This window comes from Podarcis tiliguerta (genome assembly GCF_965153285.1).
Source record: "Podarcis tiliguerta genome assembly, chromosome: 10".
In the NCBI taxonomy this organism is placed as follows: Eukaryota; Metazoa; Chordata; class Lepidosauria; order Squamata; family Lacertidae; genus Podarcis; species Podarcis tiliguerta.
In genome coordinates, this window is record NC_139543.1 from 38,224,636 (window position 1) to 38,241,015 (window position 16,380).

The 16,380-nt window shown below is 39.1% G+C and overlaps 1 protein-coding gene and 1 long non-coding RNA gene across 9 annotated transcripts in view; one reads left to right on the forward strand and one right to left on the reverse strand.

Moving 5' to 3' along the window:
• Positions 1–16,380, forward strand: part of LOC310658706 — a 202,552-nt gene that overhangs the window by 2,218 nt on the left and 183,954 nt on the right. For all 7 annotated transcript variants that reach the window (XR_014502428.1, XR_014502429.1, XR_014502430.1 and 4 more), the window contains exon 2: positions 143–244. This is a non-coding gene — a long non-coding RNA (uncharacterized lncRNA). The remainder of the gene's footprint in view (positions 1–142; positions 245–16,380) is intronic.
• KERA (keratocan) lies at positions 2,996–8,459 on the reverse strand. 2 transcript variants are annotated; one of them, XM_083400996.1, is made up of 3 exons: positions 8,295–8,459; positions 5,866–6,758; positions 2,996–4,372 (listed from the first exon to the last, which is right to left on the reverse strand). In XM_083400996.1, the coding sequence occupies exons 2-3, from the start codon at positions 6,749–6,751 to the stop codon at positions 4,206–4,208; spliced, it is 1,053 nt and encodes a 350-aa protein (XP_083257122.1). In that variant the 5' UTR covers positions 6,752–6,758; positions 8,295–8,459; the 3' UTR covers positions 2,996–4,205. The 2 variants fall into 2 exon arrangements, with proteins under 2 accessions (XP_083257122.1, XP_083257123.1); XM_083400997.1 differs by lacking the exon at positions 8,295–8,459 and adding an exon at positions 8,084–8,255.

A 16,380-nucleotide genomic window follows, 5' to 3' on the forward strand; every position in this document is an offset into this window, starting at 1 on the left:
TACTTTTTATTTCGCAAGTAGTTATAATCCTGACAACAGCATTAGTAACTATTCCACTGTCTTCAGTTTTTCTATTGGTATGTTCCGAAGCTACACTCAATCAACTTCCAAGTCCTAACATTGCCTTGTTTCCCTAAACCAGGCCTAGTTGAATGGATTTTTCTGGAAACTGGGTTCTGAAAAACAAAATGCAGTTTCACAAAAGATACCCAATACAACAGATCTAAAAGGACATTGATTACAGGTAAGAATGTCTACTACTTGTATTCAAACCTCTTCTTCATTGTAATAGTACTGATAGTGCACCATTGATATGCATGGCACTCACTGTACAGGTCCCTGCCCCACACAGTTTACAATCTAAATTTTAACAAAGGGGAAGAAAAGTGAGATAAACGTGCCTCTAACAGGGAAAGAATATATGCTAATGCATTTTTCACATCCTGGGACTTAGCTTATATATGGAATATGTACTAAACAATCCCTTAGATACATATCCTTTAGATATGCCACTTCACTATAATTATATGAAAACAGTGTCTTTTAAAAACAAATAATATGGTTGCCTTTCTAGTAGATTGATGATGCTTTCTTGTGTTCAAATGCTTCACTTTGGATGATTTGGAATGAGAAAATCTGTTGCTGTGCTCCATTTTGTTTTGTTTTTACAACCCCAGTATGTTTCAGATTATTGAACTGTAGCATGTGTGTGTGTCTGTGTGTGTGTGTGTCTGTGTGTGTCTGTCTATCTATCTATCTATCTATCTATCTATCTATGAATGTGTATATTTTTGTAGCTTCAAGAAAACCAACATTGGGAATAATTGCCTAAATTTAAATGAGTCTATCATGACTTGAAATAAACAGTTTTAGTAGACCAGTTCAAATTCTGCATTTGTTAGGTACTGCAATATTTGGGGAAAATAGTGAGGGTAATTTATGTTGTCCTCTCCCCTCCCCCCACAAAAAATATATTAGAGGGCTTGGGATATGAATCTGATTCCAGGCTCTGGAATCTGATTTGGAATCTGATTCCAAAGAGCTAATGTCACTCTGTTTTCCCAAAATCTGCCATATGAAAATATTTACCATCTGTTCCCAGTTGTTAGTATCAGTTGTACTGATTGACTATTGTTTGCTTTTGGCTCTCATGGACAACATGTCCAAACTGGATGACAAAAATAGTGGGGAGACAGGATAGCACACATTAAAATGGCAAGTTCTCCATTCACAACCAGTGCCTCATTAAACTATGTGTAATGAAACACTGATGTCATGACAGTCCGGTTCTGCAGTTTGTGAGTCCAAAGACTGAAAATATTTTGAAAGGGCATGTGAATAAAAACTAAGAATTCTGTTTAAGAATTTTTCTCATTATAAGCTAGTACAAATGCTGGACTACAATACACAGTAGATTTTTCCATCTCTTCATCCAACAACTAGTGATGGCTGGGAGTGGGAGGAACAAAATATCTCGTGTTAGTTCAGTGCATGCTTCTTGGACACGTGGAATACTGCTGTGGTCTGCTGTGTCAACCTCTCCTGCACAGTTGAAGCCCACCATAATTGAGGATGAAAGAAATGGAGGTGGGGGTGGAGGTTGAGAGCCAGCCAAATCCATGATAGGTTGGCTATTGTAGATATGCTGGTACTAGGTAGGGAAAATACTGTAATTCAGAACTCAAAATAAAAATAAATGAAGTGTTACTTGTGGAGTTGCATACCATTAGACTACAGCTTCAAAATGGAGTTGTTTGTTTGTATCGTTTGGTACTATTAGGTTGAAATCCTAAACATGCTTACAGTAGGCTTTACTTCCTAATAAGCATCATATGATTCTGCAGTTCTGGAATCAGCTGTCTCAACAGACTTTTAGTAGACTTTACTGGTTAAATTAATCAATACTAAATATACATTAATTATATCTCATATGCCACTGAATAAAGATGCATAATATATGACGTAGGTTTTTCCTTTAGCAGTTACTTTTTCTCCTTCAGCCATGAAATATGAGACTCTTTGTTATATAAAACATAGCTCTTGCAAACTTTTCCTTTAGACTTGCCAGTGATAGATGATTTAATTCTTTCCAACTACACAGTTGGTTGAGTAGAAATTTCTTGCATGTGGTACATAAAAAGGACAGATGGGTATGATCCTAGAGATGTGTGTCCCTTTTTACAACTGCTATGAATATTTTTAATACAAGTTCAAGGGATGCATTAATTACATGAAGTTGTACCTTGTGATGTGCCATTTGTAATTTACTTTGTTAGACATTCATTTATACTTGAGTTGTAGTTCTTTTGCACCTTTGAATGAGCATTCCTCATCAGCAGATTCTTTAGACACAGCTGTTATTGTTTTAAAAAGTTGCAAAACTGATAAACCTTGCTGTGCTCCATCCTCAATTCTTTTCTGTTGGACTTTCAAGAATACCATGGAGTTCACATAGACAGTACTGCAACCCCCCCCCCCCAAAAAACCCAGGAACTGTCGGTGTTGCCTTGAATTGGTCTTATGCATTATAGTTTCCATTTCTTGCATACAGTCATATAGCAAACATTTTCTATATTTCTGACACAGATTCTTAATAGTGCTTATCAGCATATTTTATATATGGGCAATTCCAAACAGATGGGAATATTGGTTTACTGTGGCAACTTAAAGGCAGACTAACTAAGACTTTCATAGGCAACAGCATGGTATAAGTTCGCCGACTGGAAAACCTTATGCTTTTATGTATTCTCTTATTCCCCTCCCCAACACAAAAAGCTTGGGCTTGGGTCATTATGTATATCTGCACTTATCTTATTATCCAGTGCAGGGTTGACTTTGGGTGGCAAGGTCATCAGTTGCTTCTGTTATAGCCCTATAATCTTGGACAGGACGATGATTGGCTTCTCAGAGTAGGGCTAGGAAACATGTAAAATTTGCAATTGGAGATAAAGGAACATGGTCAAGTGTTCAAAACTAAATATATGACAAAAACGAATTAGTGAGTCACATTTCTTTATTAACATCATCATCATCATCATCATCATCATGTAAAGTTGTTTGACTAAAAATAAATTACTATGGCTACTGTGGCTCTAGTTATGTATAATTTAGCATGCAAATCTACTTTTTCGGAAGGTAAAGATAACATTCACCAAGTAGAGATGAACAGATTTGTCAATTTCAGTTCCCCTTTCTCATTTTTCCAATTTTAAGTTCAGTTTGCTCCATTTCTATGCCAGTTTACATTTGGTTAAATAAAGCCTGCACAAAAATTTGAACACAGTTCATGTGCCTTTCTCCTAACAAAAGCATTTTTTGCAGATATCTTTGTTCACTTTTTCAATAAACAGATACCTAAGGCTGCTTCTGCTGTTCATGTGCAATGATAAATGAAATGTGTTTGTAGCAATGTTAGTGTTTTAGGGATGTACATAACTTGCATTCATCTTCTTATAACTCTTCCCTCAAAATTCCTTAGATGGTTTGCTAAGGTATACTATACCTTGAAATTTCTTACAGGTAGAATTTACTGGCAATTCTGCTGGTATATCATGAGGGAATAGTACAAGTAAGAAAGTACATGTGTAAACATCACTGCTGGTGGAAAGCCATGCTCCATGCATATGGAGCTTCTGAACTGTACAATTTTACATGTTAATTTTTGTAAAGAGAGATATTTGGCACCATTTTAACAAAATGAAGCAGTGTTGCAGCTGTTAATGTATTCAATATAACACTTTCCGTGAATGAAGATGGTGGGAAAGAGATTTCTGCTACTTATTTTTATCATTAAACATGCTATCTGGCATCTACAGCAATGCTCTTTTTTTAAAAAAAGATAACAAAATAAGCAATTATATATTCTACTTTTGCTTAATATGTGAAATGTACTACACCTGAATCTGCAGGCCAATATGTATAGAGTGTAGAAGAAGAATGCCAAAACTTTTATGGAACCCACAGCTAGATAATACATTTGAGTAGCAAAAGCATCGTCTTAATAGAGTGACATTTAAAATAATTGGGACAGGTTGAACCAAGAGAGTATTTTTGAGAAAGAAAAAGAAGTGATGAAACACTAACAATTAAAAATCAAACTCCATGGGGGGACAGTATAATTGATCAAAAAACACCTGGAAGTTCTAACAAGTTTAATGCCAGCAAAACCTGTTTACTAACGCAATAATGGTAACACTAAGCTGTCCTTAAATAACAACAGCATGAAGAAGTCGGAAGCATAACATGAGGTCAAATGGAATTGGAGGTTTGATTTCATTGCCATCCAGGCGGAGATAGCGGAGTCGTGGTAAGTCCCTCTCATAGACATGATCCCCTGGGATAGGAACGGGACATATTTGGGTTCCATTAATACCTAAAACAAAAAAACAAAACAAGAGCATAAGAAAAGTGGTTGGGAGTCATTGTCTTCCCTCCCCACAAAAAACTCACCAAGTAAATATTTTAAATATGATCCTGTAAGATTAGGACTTGTTGGCAAGCCAGAGGAATCACAGTTCAGCATTTGTTTCCTTCTATTTTTTTATCATGGAAGATGAGAAAGGCAACAGAGCAAATTAAAAGTGGCTGCTGCTCAGCAGTCACCAGGTGATGAGGCTGCATGTTCCCTCTTAAAACTTGGCAGTATCTTCTTCACTCCTTGTGAGGAGTGGTGTCTAGTAATTTTGATTTGCCTGGGATTTGAATTTTCTAGCGTGATTGTTCTTTGAACTAGAAGCTCTTAGTGTTTCCCATCTGTAAAATGGGTAAATTGTTTTTGGAAGCAATGCCTAATTCTGTCGTGCTATCATGCATGTGTGTGATAATGTGACTCGATGTGTGATTTGTGGTTAGGCTCAGCAGCTTATGGTATGCACTAATTGTTTCTGTTTTATTCTTGTGATGCAATTGCAGTCTGGTTTGCATTAAGCTGATCTTTGTTGGCCTGGTATCATGCTTGGATGGTTTGCTTAATGGTAAGGGATCTGCCAGCACACAAAATATCTGTGTACCTTAGGTCAGGGATGGGGACCATTCTTCTGTTAACATGTATATTCCTTCTGTGGCAATCTATAATGAATTATAAATCATTATTGTGTGAATCCATCCCTTTGGCTGTTCCCCCAGCTCAATCCTCCTCCTCCTCTTCCTCCTCCTCCTCCTCCTCTGCCTGTGGGCTTCCATAGCCACATGAAGTTAAGCTATGGGCCACAGAGTCTGCAATATTGTCTTAGGTGAACAGAGCATTCTGTGCGCTCCACCCCCCCCCCCTCCAGTTAATAAGACCCATCTACATTTTACTTTGGATCTCTAACCATGTGCCAGAATTTGTTTTGTGGGAGCTGACCCTATGTTCCTTGTACTTGATCCTCATCCCATTATATGTGATCACAAATATGAATGCTGAATGCCAAAAGTCCAGAAGTGAATGCTTCCATTTTCGAAGACGCCTTGGAAGTCGAATGGCTTCTGAGGCGCATTTCTCAAGTTTCCCCATTGAATTTGCTGACAGACCTTTGGTCCTCAGTTTTCAAACATTTTGGAAGTCAAGCGGACCTCCGGAATGGATTATGTTCAAAAACTGAGGTTAGACAAAATAGGGCTTAGTCACTAGCCAATGGAATTTACAGTTTAGATCAAATATACAGAACTTGTATTTCTGAAATACAATAGGTTCTCATTAAACCAGAGCTGGTCTGGTTTCTTGTTGCTTCTAATACCTATACACTTTTGGACTTGTGAATGCATGTGTGTGTGCATGGGCATGTGTGCACAGCACTGCAACATTTGTGCTATAAATGGGAGGAGTGTGGGGGAGGGGTATTTCTGTGGAAAAACTTCTGTCTGAGATTGCTGATATGCACTTACTGTCGATCCTGTTGTTGTCAAGATAAAGGTGCTCGAGGTGAACATTGATAGATGGGATTTTGGTGAGTTCATTGTAAGATAGCTGAAGGTCAAGAAGAGATGAAATGTTAAATATTTTGGATGGTAGACCTTTATCGGTTAACTTATTGTTGTTCAGTCGAAGGAAAATCAGTTTGAGCGTTGCATCAAAATAATTTTCTGGTATTGCTTCAATGGAGTTATTGTCCAAAAACAGCTGTATTACATTAGCTGGAGGGGTTGGTGGCATTTTTGTAAGTGAATTTTGAGCGATGTTGAGTAGCATGAGGCTGTTAAGTCCTTGGAAGGTGTCACTTGAGAGAGTACTGTCCAACAGTTTGTTTTGATGTAGATCTAGCGCAGTGAGGTTTTCCATATTGTTGAAGACCCCTGCGGGGATTGTAGTGATTTTGTTTCTTGCCAAACGCAGCTGCTCCAAACTCAATGGCAATGGAGCAGGCACTTCTTCTAACTCATTATTCTCAAGAAATAAGTAGAGCAGATTTTTCAAGTTGCCGAATACACCCTTTTCAATTCCATTGCTGGTAATTTTGTTGTTGTTCAGATTTATCCATTTTAGTTGTGTGGCATTCACAAAAGATTTCCCTGTAACTGTTTCAATGAGATTGTTTTGGAGGTAGAGATACCAGATTCTTGCTGGGATGGCTGGAATTTCTTTAAGTTCCTTGCTATCACAGTATAAGGCATTTGGGAAACTAGGAGGGCAGAAGCATTCTTGTGGACACTCAAAGCTGTAGAAGGACCAGTCATATGTATCAGGCTGATCATACATTGGCCTGATATTACGAGTCCACACGGTATTGGTCAAGAAGACTACCAATAGTCTGGAATACAATTGTACATTCATAGTTAACCTTGGAGAAAAGGGGAAAATAGTTATAAGAAAGTATACATCTCCACAGTATCTTTTTCTGAAAGCAACAATGTGCATTCCTTTATAAGGGTGAAATGCTGTCTTGCATGGTGTCACAACTTTTTTCAAGAGAAAAAAGAGGGGTCGTATCTTAAATTCAGGGGGAACTACAAGTTATGACTCTAAGTTTAGTATGTTTCAATCTGGATTTCATTCCTTTTCCAGATACGGTAAGTGCACACACATTCAGTTCATGTTTAAAAGAAGCTAGAGACAGAGCTTGCTTCTCTTACTGAATTTCAGTAACATTTAAAAACTTGCCTTTTTCCAAACTAGGGAGAATATTTCATGTGCAAAAATCACCCAAAACATCACCCAAAGCAGAGGTGGCATACAGTAACTGACATAATTGCCTTTATTGACTGCTATCCAGTCCTAGTTTGGTCCTCCATGAAGAAACTCACATCTTCTTTTGTACTCCTAGATGAGAAGGCATATGGATCTGATTTTCTAGGCCTGGTTCTCATCACACACAAGAAAAAGATCAAAGAATATTTTAACAGCTGCTTGCTGGGTATGTTCCCTAGAAGTCTAGAGAGCTGTGTTTGAAAATCTACTCCTCTTCTTCAATCGTTCCCCTGTGCCCCAAATTATTGGCTTTCCTCTTTAAAATGTAAATTACTTAGGAAACAAATTCTCCCTAGAACTTCACTTTTATTGCTTGGCCACGTATTCAGATTTCTTTGTCGAGTTCTTTTTTTAAATTGTTCACATTAAAACTAACATTTTCCATAGCTATACATTAAAAAAACCTAACATGCAAGCCAAGTTACTACAATGCAGTAGTAATTATACAGCAACAATGCATCCCAAATTTTTATGTCTGTCTTGGTTTTCTAAAAGTAAGTATATATAACATTTCAAAAGAAAGAAAGAAAATAAGCTGGATACACTGGTGCAGAAAGGTTGGGGTGTTTTTTTTTTGGAGGGGGTGTTTTTTTTTGGGGAGGAGTATTAAAGAAAATCATAAGTCATAAGGATCACTAAATCAAAGGGAAAACCAATGCCTTACATGGGTTTTGGTTCTTTTTTAAACGGCTGCTTCTCTAAAGCCCAACAGCTGAAAAGAGCTAACAGGCTTTGAAACTGCTGTCCACAAAATAGCAGAATACTGCCTGAAGTAATAAAATAGAAAGAAGAGCAAGTGAGAGAAACTAAATTATTTCCAGAGAATGTCATACTGGATTTAGCACAATGTCTCTGACATCTTTCTCTTACAAGAAATATATACCAACATTGTTATAATGAGTAACTGAAATATTTTACCTTGTACAGGTTAGGTGATGATTTCTGGTGGCTGTTGGAAATCATTTAAGTACAAAAGTCTTTGTTTCCTTTTAACATTATTTGTAGTCTGAGCTCTTGTAAATTTGTAGCATAAAACCCTAAATATACAGCAGTAATCCCCAGACACATTACCCAAGACACCTAACATTCTGTTGTTTCTAATTTGACAATGCTTGAGAATCTAGCTTACCTCAGCTTTCTTGGATTCTCTTCTGTTCTTCCTATTGGTCACTGCGGTTAGACTGTAAGAGGTTGACTCAGGCAACACGCAGTGTTTTATGAATACAGCCTAATATATACGCATCAATGACTACAATTGTTAACCCTTAAAATAGCTATGCACCTCAGCACCTTCATGCTAAAGTACAGGAAACCCTGGCTTTCACATCAAACAGTTGCAGCCCTTAAGGTCATTCCCAGAGATGTTAAACTCAAGTTTTAAAAGAATGAATAGACTGGGCAAAAGGAATCATTACTACATATATAATAAAATGTTAATAAATCATTTTCATCTTAATTAGGGAACAAAGCATTAAAACTGTGCCATCTGTTCCTGCGGAAACCTTTTATTTGATTATGATCAAAAACAGATGCAGGAATGTTTTTAAAGATATGATTCTTGATTAGGAAAAGTGAGTAAGATTATTTGCTAAGAAATTCTTTGATACTCTTAGAATAGTTTGATATAATTTGATGCTTATTCTGAATATGTTATTTTTGAATAACTTTCCAGAAATGGAACTGACTTTCTGCCACCTGATCTAATTTTTATGCTAATTAGTTTTAAGCATAAAGAGTTTTGCAGTGAGAAGCATATGTATCCCACATGATACTAAAATAATAATAAAACAAAACATAAAGTGGTCTCCAGATTTGAAGAATCTTTTTGCTTTGAAATTGGCTGATGCAACTACTAAAGTGGGGTAGGAGGTAGTTATTGGAATGGTGCCTCTATGCCATTACTGATGTGCAATAACTTGCCTGTAGTGTTCTGTTGGGGCACAAGGCACAAATATCAATAGCACTAGCATGGTACTCACCCAACCTCCACCTGCCACTTGCAAGGGCGCATGTTTCTCTCTACTGTTGGCCAATAACCACAGGCAGATTTTAAGACAAAAACATTACCAATCTAACAACCTGACTAGTTGTCATTTGCAAAACAATCTTTTGTTAAAGAAACTGTGATTGAAATATTGACAGCAAAATGTGTTTCTGCTTAATTAGTAGGACTTGGGGTGGAATTCAGTGTTGGGCTAGTACAAGTGTTCTGCCTGTACAAGCCTAGCAGCTTACTACCCCTCTCTACCCACTGCATGTTATTCTGGGGGTTCTCTTAATCCCACGCGCCCCCAACCCAGTTTTGATAGTGGGGCGGGGAGGGCCCTGGGGAGGAAACATTCTTGCTTAGGGTTTTCAGTGCTGGGGCATGTTGGCTCAATCCCTCCATTGGTATCTAAGTGCTCCTGTAATGCAAACCAGTTTTAGTTCTAACTCTGTGGCGTTTTGGTTTAATAAAACATATAATTACAATGTTTTATAGCATTGAGTTCTTCATTCCTCAAAATAGTAGTGATAAAGGAAGAAAGCCAATGACAGGTGTCATAGAAACACTTTCAATGTGATCCATGGAAAGTGTGCTTAATTCTACAATCAGGAACATGCTTACTTGAATTCCGTACCTACTGTGTGATTTAATTTCCCAGGTGTGAGGGTGTTGGGACTTGATTGTTCCCATTAGAACTTGTAGAATGTTTGTGCATCTTTAAACGGACAAGTTCCATGGATTCTAGTGGGGTTAAACTATGCCTAATCTGTCTTGTCTTCAGTAATCTTTCTTGTATTCAATTTAATTAGAGAATCATAGAATTGTAGAGTTGAAAGGGGATCCTAAGGGTCCTCTAGTCCAACAATGCAGAAATCTAGACTAAAGCACCCATGACAGAATGCCATCCAACCTTTACTTAGGGTCTCCTGAACCTTGATCATCTTGCTCACCCTCCTCTGCACAGGTTCCAGCTTGTCAATATCCTTCTTAAATTGTGGCACCCAGAACTGGACACAGTACTTCAGGTGTGGCCTGACCAAAGCAGAGTAGAGTGGTGCTATTATTTCCCTTGATCTGGACACTATACTTCTGTTGATGCATTAGAATAGTATTGGGGGGGGTGGTTTTTTGCTGCTGCATCATACTGTTGACTAATGTTGAACTGTTTTAAAAAATCAAACCCAAATGCACTGTATAGAGAAGCATTCATATTTGCACCAAGGAATTGTGCAAGCTTTTGCAAGGATGCAGAGTAAGAGCCAGAATAAATGTGACATTAGGAACACAGGAAGTGCCATATATCTGTTGGCCCATCTAGCTCAGTATTGCCTACACTGATTGGCAGGGGTAAAGAGAGTTTCAGACAAGAATCTTCCCCAGCCCTATGTGGAGATGCCACAAACTGAACCGGGGGCTTTCTACATGCAAAGCCATTACCTCTTCCACTGACCTGCAACCACTTCCTAAAATGCATATTTGAATTTAACATGCACTACTTTTTCATTTTAAATGCAAATAGCTGCTAGGTGGTAGTGTGTGATCACTGTCAAAATTGTAGCATGTATGGAGGGAATTTTTTTAACCCTTTCTTGTTTTGGTCTTGAATAAAATAGCTACTCTGAAGCTTTTATTGCGTTGGCATGAAATTCCCCATAGGTGCTTAAAGGGACTTTCCTCCTAATAGAAATACGGTTTTGGAATAGTGATCTTTCTCATAGCTGCAGCAGGGGAGCAAACAGTTAAATTCTCACTTCACACATGCTGTGATGCATCCTCTTAACAATGGGTTCTGTTTGCATTTTTAAAATTTGCACATAAATGCAAATACACTTTTAATGTCATGCCTGGTTTGACCTCTATTGGTTCATTTAACACAGGTTTGTCAATTGTCTATTTTACATACCCTCATCTTTATTAATAAGGAACACTCTAGTTTGAGCCTCTGGGCATATTCTTGAGGGAGGATGCAGCGTTGCAGTCTAAGTGTGAAGTCACAATGGAAAAAACAATGGAAGTTTGCAGAATATGTACAGACACCTAAGATGTTATGTATTGTGATAGCTACACATTCCGGACAAATATACATTCATTTAGTGCTATATAAACATTTCTAATAAGCAGACTATTGTTAACAAATGACCGTTCCCCACATCAAACGGGGGTGCCTTCTATGTGATCATGTGCAGCCCCCCGGATCCCAGTGCGACTCCTGGTAGTTCGGTCTGGCTTCATTCTCCCCAGGCTGGTTACCTGGAGGTCTCTGCCTACCTCAGCCAATCTAGATTAGGGTCATCATGTAAGGGGGAAAAAACCCTTTTTCTGTAGAAATATGGGATGCCTTAGTAACATATGTATCAGAAACTGACTGCGACATGCACATTTTTTTGTGTTGTTAGATTAGAAAAACTAAATAAAAACATTTATTAGAAGGAAGCAGCAGAGCAGAATGTTCCAAGGACAACCAATCAATATGCCCAAACTTCTAAAAAAGAAATCAGTCAAGGAAAGAATTGGAGGTGAATGCTTCCACTTCAGATATATTTGGAGCACATCCAAACAAGTTTAATCTGAAGTGGTCTGAACCAAAGCAGCTGGAACTGCTTTGAAAATTTGGAAAGGTTTTCATTTTTAGGGTCCTTCCTCAGGTTGATACTTTGATGTAGCTCCCACATTTGACTCGGTGTTATCCATAAAGTGAAAATGCAAGGTAGAGTGGGTGGGGTGTAATTCTGTGACAGACAGCTTTATTTTCCAACCAGGGAATGACTTTACCAGGGCTATTTTTTTCGCTTCCTGTCACAGTGCTTTTGGAAGGATGTAAACGACCATGATAAAATACTCTTCTTTGCTCTTTGTGACTGGCAGCAGCAGTGCACAGGGTGTTTGTGGCTCCCGGAACTGTTTTGAGAACCATGACTTACAAAAAATAAGACATTTTAGTGCCTCTTTTGCCATTGGTATCACATTAAACACCATTAAGCATAGGATTTTATTTTTAGTACATCTGCTTTGCTAGAGAAAAAGTAGCTTAAGTAACTTTTCCTTACACTGAATTAGGTCTCACTCAGTAGGTGATTTTCCTGCCATCCTATTTGAGATTTGCTTAAAAAAACTACAACCTAGAGATGCCAGGATTCAACCAGGGACCTTTGCATGCCAAACATGTGCTCTACCATTGAGCTACAACTCCTCTACTACCAATTTGAAGGGTAACATCAACAGGCAGGAATGAAAAATAAATTAGAAACACAGTTGTATAGAAACTTTAGCTATTGTTTTATCAATTTGGCTGTGATATTGACCAGCTTTCTGGGGAAAAAATTATTCATTGTTATTCTAAATGAAATACCAAATCTGGTTTGAATTTGTGCTTTTATGGGTTTGTCTAGTACTTGTATCTAGCAGATGGATTATTTAGAGGAAAATGAAGCCACGAGGCTCTTTTACAGAGTCTGGGACTTGAGAGTTCTAAAAAAATGTATCCATCATACACTAGAAACAGAGGCAGCAGGTATTAAAAGTGTGGATTCTACATCATCATCATCATCATCATCACTTAATTATTAAAAATATCTCTAAGCAGGGTACAAAAAACTGAAGCAACAACAGACAGCTTAAACAAAATATTACAAAAATACAATTACCTATAAAATGTACATCCACAAAAGTCTCACAACAAGGAGTTCATGGAAACAGCAAATATCACCCTAGTATTTCTCTCTACTTGCTTTTTATGGGCAGGCCTAAGGTAGATGGTACTTCCTGAGGCTGCCAACAGCTGTGTCCCACTCAGCTGCATTCTCCACACTCTGTTCCAAGTACAGAAGATTTATTGAGTTTCCCAGGGGGTCCTAAGAATGGAGAAAGGCTCTCCCTTCACGCACAGCTCTTTCTTCACCCTCTGTTTCTCCTCCTCCTCCTCCAGATCCCATTGAAGCAGTTAAAGCACCATAACTTATTTGTGTCCACCATCCTTAAGCTCTTCCTACCTCTTCTAGCAGAGGTCTGCCAACAGAAGTTCCACACATTTAGCCACAACTGCTAAATGATTCAGAGGGAGTACACTTCTGGATGCAACATACAAGTGACAAAGAGGCATCTTTGAAGGCGGGTCCATTAGGGTGAATGAGGCACTGCCCCACCAGGCTCAAACAGCCCCCATCCTGCTGTATTTGGAGCCCAGAAGGAATTTGTCTTCAAACAGATTGGCTCCCTTTGCAGGTTTTGCCTTCCTGATAGCAATAGTCACAACTTTGGCAGAGGGAATCCTAGTCTAACAGCAGGTGGGGGGTGAAGTGGTGTGTCACCCCAACCTCAGAAAAGACGTGTTCACAGGGTACCCCGTTAGAGAGGTCTAGATCAGGCCTAGGCAAACTCAGCCCTCCAGATGTTTTGGGACGACAACTTCCATGATCCCTAGCTAACAGGACCAGTGGTCAGGGATGATGGGAATTGTAGTCCCAAAACACCTGGAGAGCCGAGTTTGCCTAGGCCTGGTCTAGATGGAAGTCTCTGTCCAAAAGCCAAGGCATTTGGCTGATGGTCCATAGAGCTGCCTTCAGCAGCCTGGGAGGGCCATCTGTGTAGGTCTGCATCTTGTGGATAGCCCATTAATCCTAGGCTCGACCCTGTCATGCCACAGCCCTACACCAGGAGGCTGAGAGGGATATACACCCAATGCTTAAGTCAAATCCCACCTCCATCTGGAATTGATAAAATTGTGACCAGTTTTACAATACCAGAGTGTTTTCTTGTCCAGTTTGTTCACTTTCCTTAATGCCTTGATCCCTGGGGAGGGTTCGCTGTGCATGGGTCTGCAATAATATTGTTATTAGTGGAATTTGCATCCTACCTTTTTCTGGTGTTTGAGCTTCAGAGACTTGCCAGCAATCACTTAGTTGGATTGGATTTATGGCTGAACTTATTTAATTTTTTTTATCACCCTTCATCCTAAAATTACAGGACAGTTCACAGCATAAAAGTACAAAATGAGAACACAAAATACATAAACAAAAACAAACCAATAATCCCCCCTTTCACCACCACCCCAATTTAAAAGGTCATAGAATGTTAATCAGCCAAAGGCCTGTTTATAGAGAAACATTTTTGCCTGGCACTTAAAGAAATGTAATGAAGGTGCCAGACAAGTCTCTCTGAGGAGAGCATTCCACAAATGGAGCCACTGCAGAAAAGGCCCACTCTCATGTTGCCTCCCCCCGGACCTCTCATGGATGAGTCTCATGAACAAGGGTCTCAGATGATGAATGCAGGGTCCAGGTCGGTTTATATGGGAAGAGGCAGTCCCTGAGGTATTGCAGTCTTGGATTGGAAGCTGTACCTATCAACAAATATCCTGCATCTAATAACCTGTGACATCACACACACACACACACACACACACACACATACTTTCCTCGTATGATGTGTCTGTTGGATTTTGTTTCATATTTGAAACATCACTAGTGACACCAGTCTGGTATTTTATAATTCTGAGTTGCCTTGTTTGTTGCACCTGCTCCAGGAAGGAGCACTCTGCCCTGTACTAACTGGAGGCTGCAGCAGTCAGCTCTGTGGCAGCCGAGTTCGGTTTCTAATTGATGTTTCATAATGAGTGTGTATAACACCAGTAATTTTGACAATCTGCTATAGTCATTATTGTACCCAAAAAGAACATGTTAACTTGGCTGCTGTTAATACATTTCCAGCTTTATTTAGCATGATCTATAATGATCATTTTTAACATATTATTGCTGTTTCTTTACCATAGTGATTCCATAATGTTTTTGTGATTCTATGCAAGTGCTTAAGAATTATGTTTCTTTTGGCTGTATAATTTAACCAGGCTGGTATATCAATCTTGACATAAATCTGTTTCATAATTTGCACAAGGACCTGGTTGCATTGTTCACAATGTAAAAAGTTGATCCTGATTAAATTATAAAGTAGATAACCAAATGTCTGCAAGTGTCTCTGTAATTTCTATTCATTTAGCAGAAATACCTATGTCAATTGGCAATGTAGACAAATAGTAGAATATATGGTTGTCTGAATCATAGAATCATAGAATCGTAAAGTTGGAAGGGACCAAAACCCAAACCCATACAATGCAGGAATCACATCGAAAGAATGCTTAATATATAATTTTGTGAAATTGATGTCTCTGTTTGGCACACAGAAATTTCAGTGAGCACTGGATAACCAGGGGTAAGAAAACTGTGCCCCTCCATTGGTTACTAGACTTCAGCTCCCACCACCCGTGACCACTGGCCATGTTTGCTGGGGAGTTGGAGTTGCATGGGAGTTGGAGTCCAACAACATGTGAAGGGCCACAGGTTCCCTAATCCTGCTCTGATGTTAGAAGCATCAAGGGCAGGAAAGCTGCACTCAGTACCACACATTTATATATTTGGTCTCAGCTCTATGTCTCCTTTGGATACTATGCTCCCTGAGTACTTGAAGGACCATCTTTCACCAGGCAAACCTGCCTGTACATTGAGGTGCTATTGATGGTCCTTCTCCAGGTGTCTTCACCTTTAGAAACTGTGGCACTTCTTTCTTCCCCAATGCAACATATTGCTGTACCCCAGAGCACTGGGATATGAGTATACTCCTGCAACATTACACTCAATGGGATTCCTACTATTAAGAAAGATGAGTTTGTATTATATTTTACTGCTTGACCTACTGTACAGTGCTACCTCGGGTTAAGTACTTAATTCGTTCCGGAGGTCCGTACTTAACCTGAAACTGTTCTTAACCTGAAGCACCACTTTAGCTAATGGGACCTCCTGCTGCTGCCGTGCCACCGGAGCACGAATTCTGTTCTCAACCTGAAGCAAAGTTCTTTACCTGAAGCACTATTTCTGGGTTAGCGGAGTATGTAACCTGAAGCGTATGTAACCTGAGGTACCACTGTATTCTTATATATATATGCTAACATTTTATGGGCGAGCATGAGGAAGGAGGGAGATGCAGCCCAAGATAGGCGAAGAGGTGGTAAGGGAACACCTAGCTACTTTACACGAATTCAAATTTTCAGGGCCTGATGGGCTGCACCCAAGGGTACCAAAGGAGCTTGTGGATGTAATCTTTGAGAATTCTTGGAGAACAAATAATGTCCCTGCAGACTGGAGGAGGGCAAATGTCCCCATCTTCAAAAAAAAGGGGGGGGGGAGAGACCCAAGTAACAGGTAAGTCTAATGTGACATTAGAGGTTTCAAAGTATCTG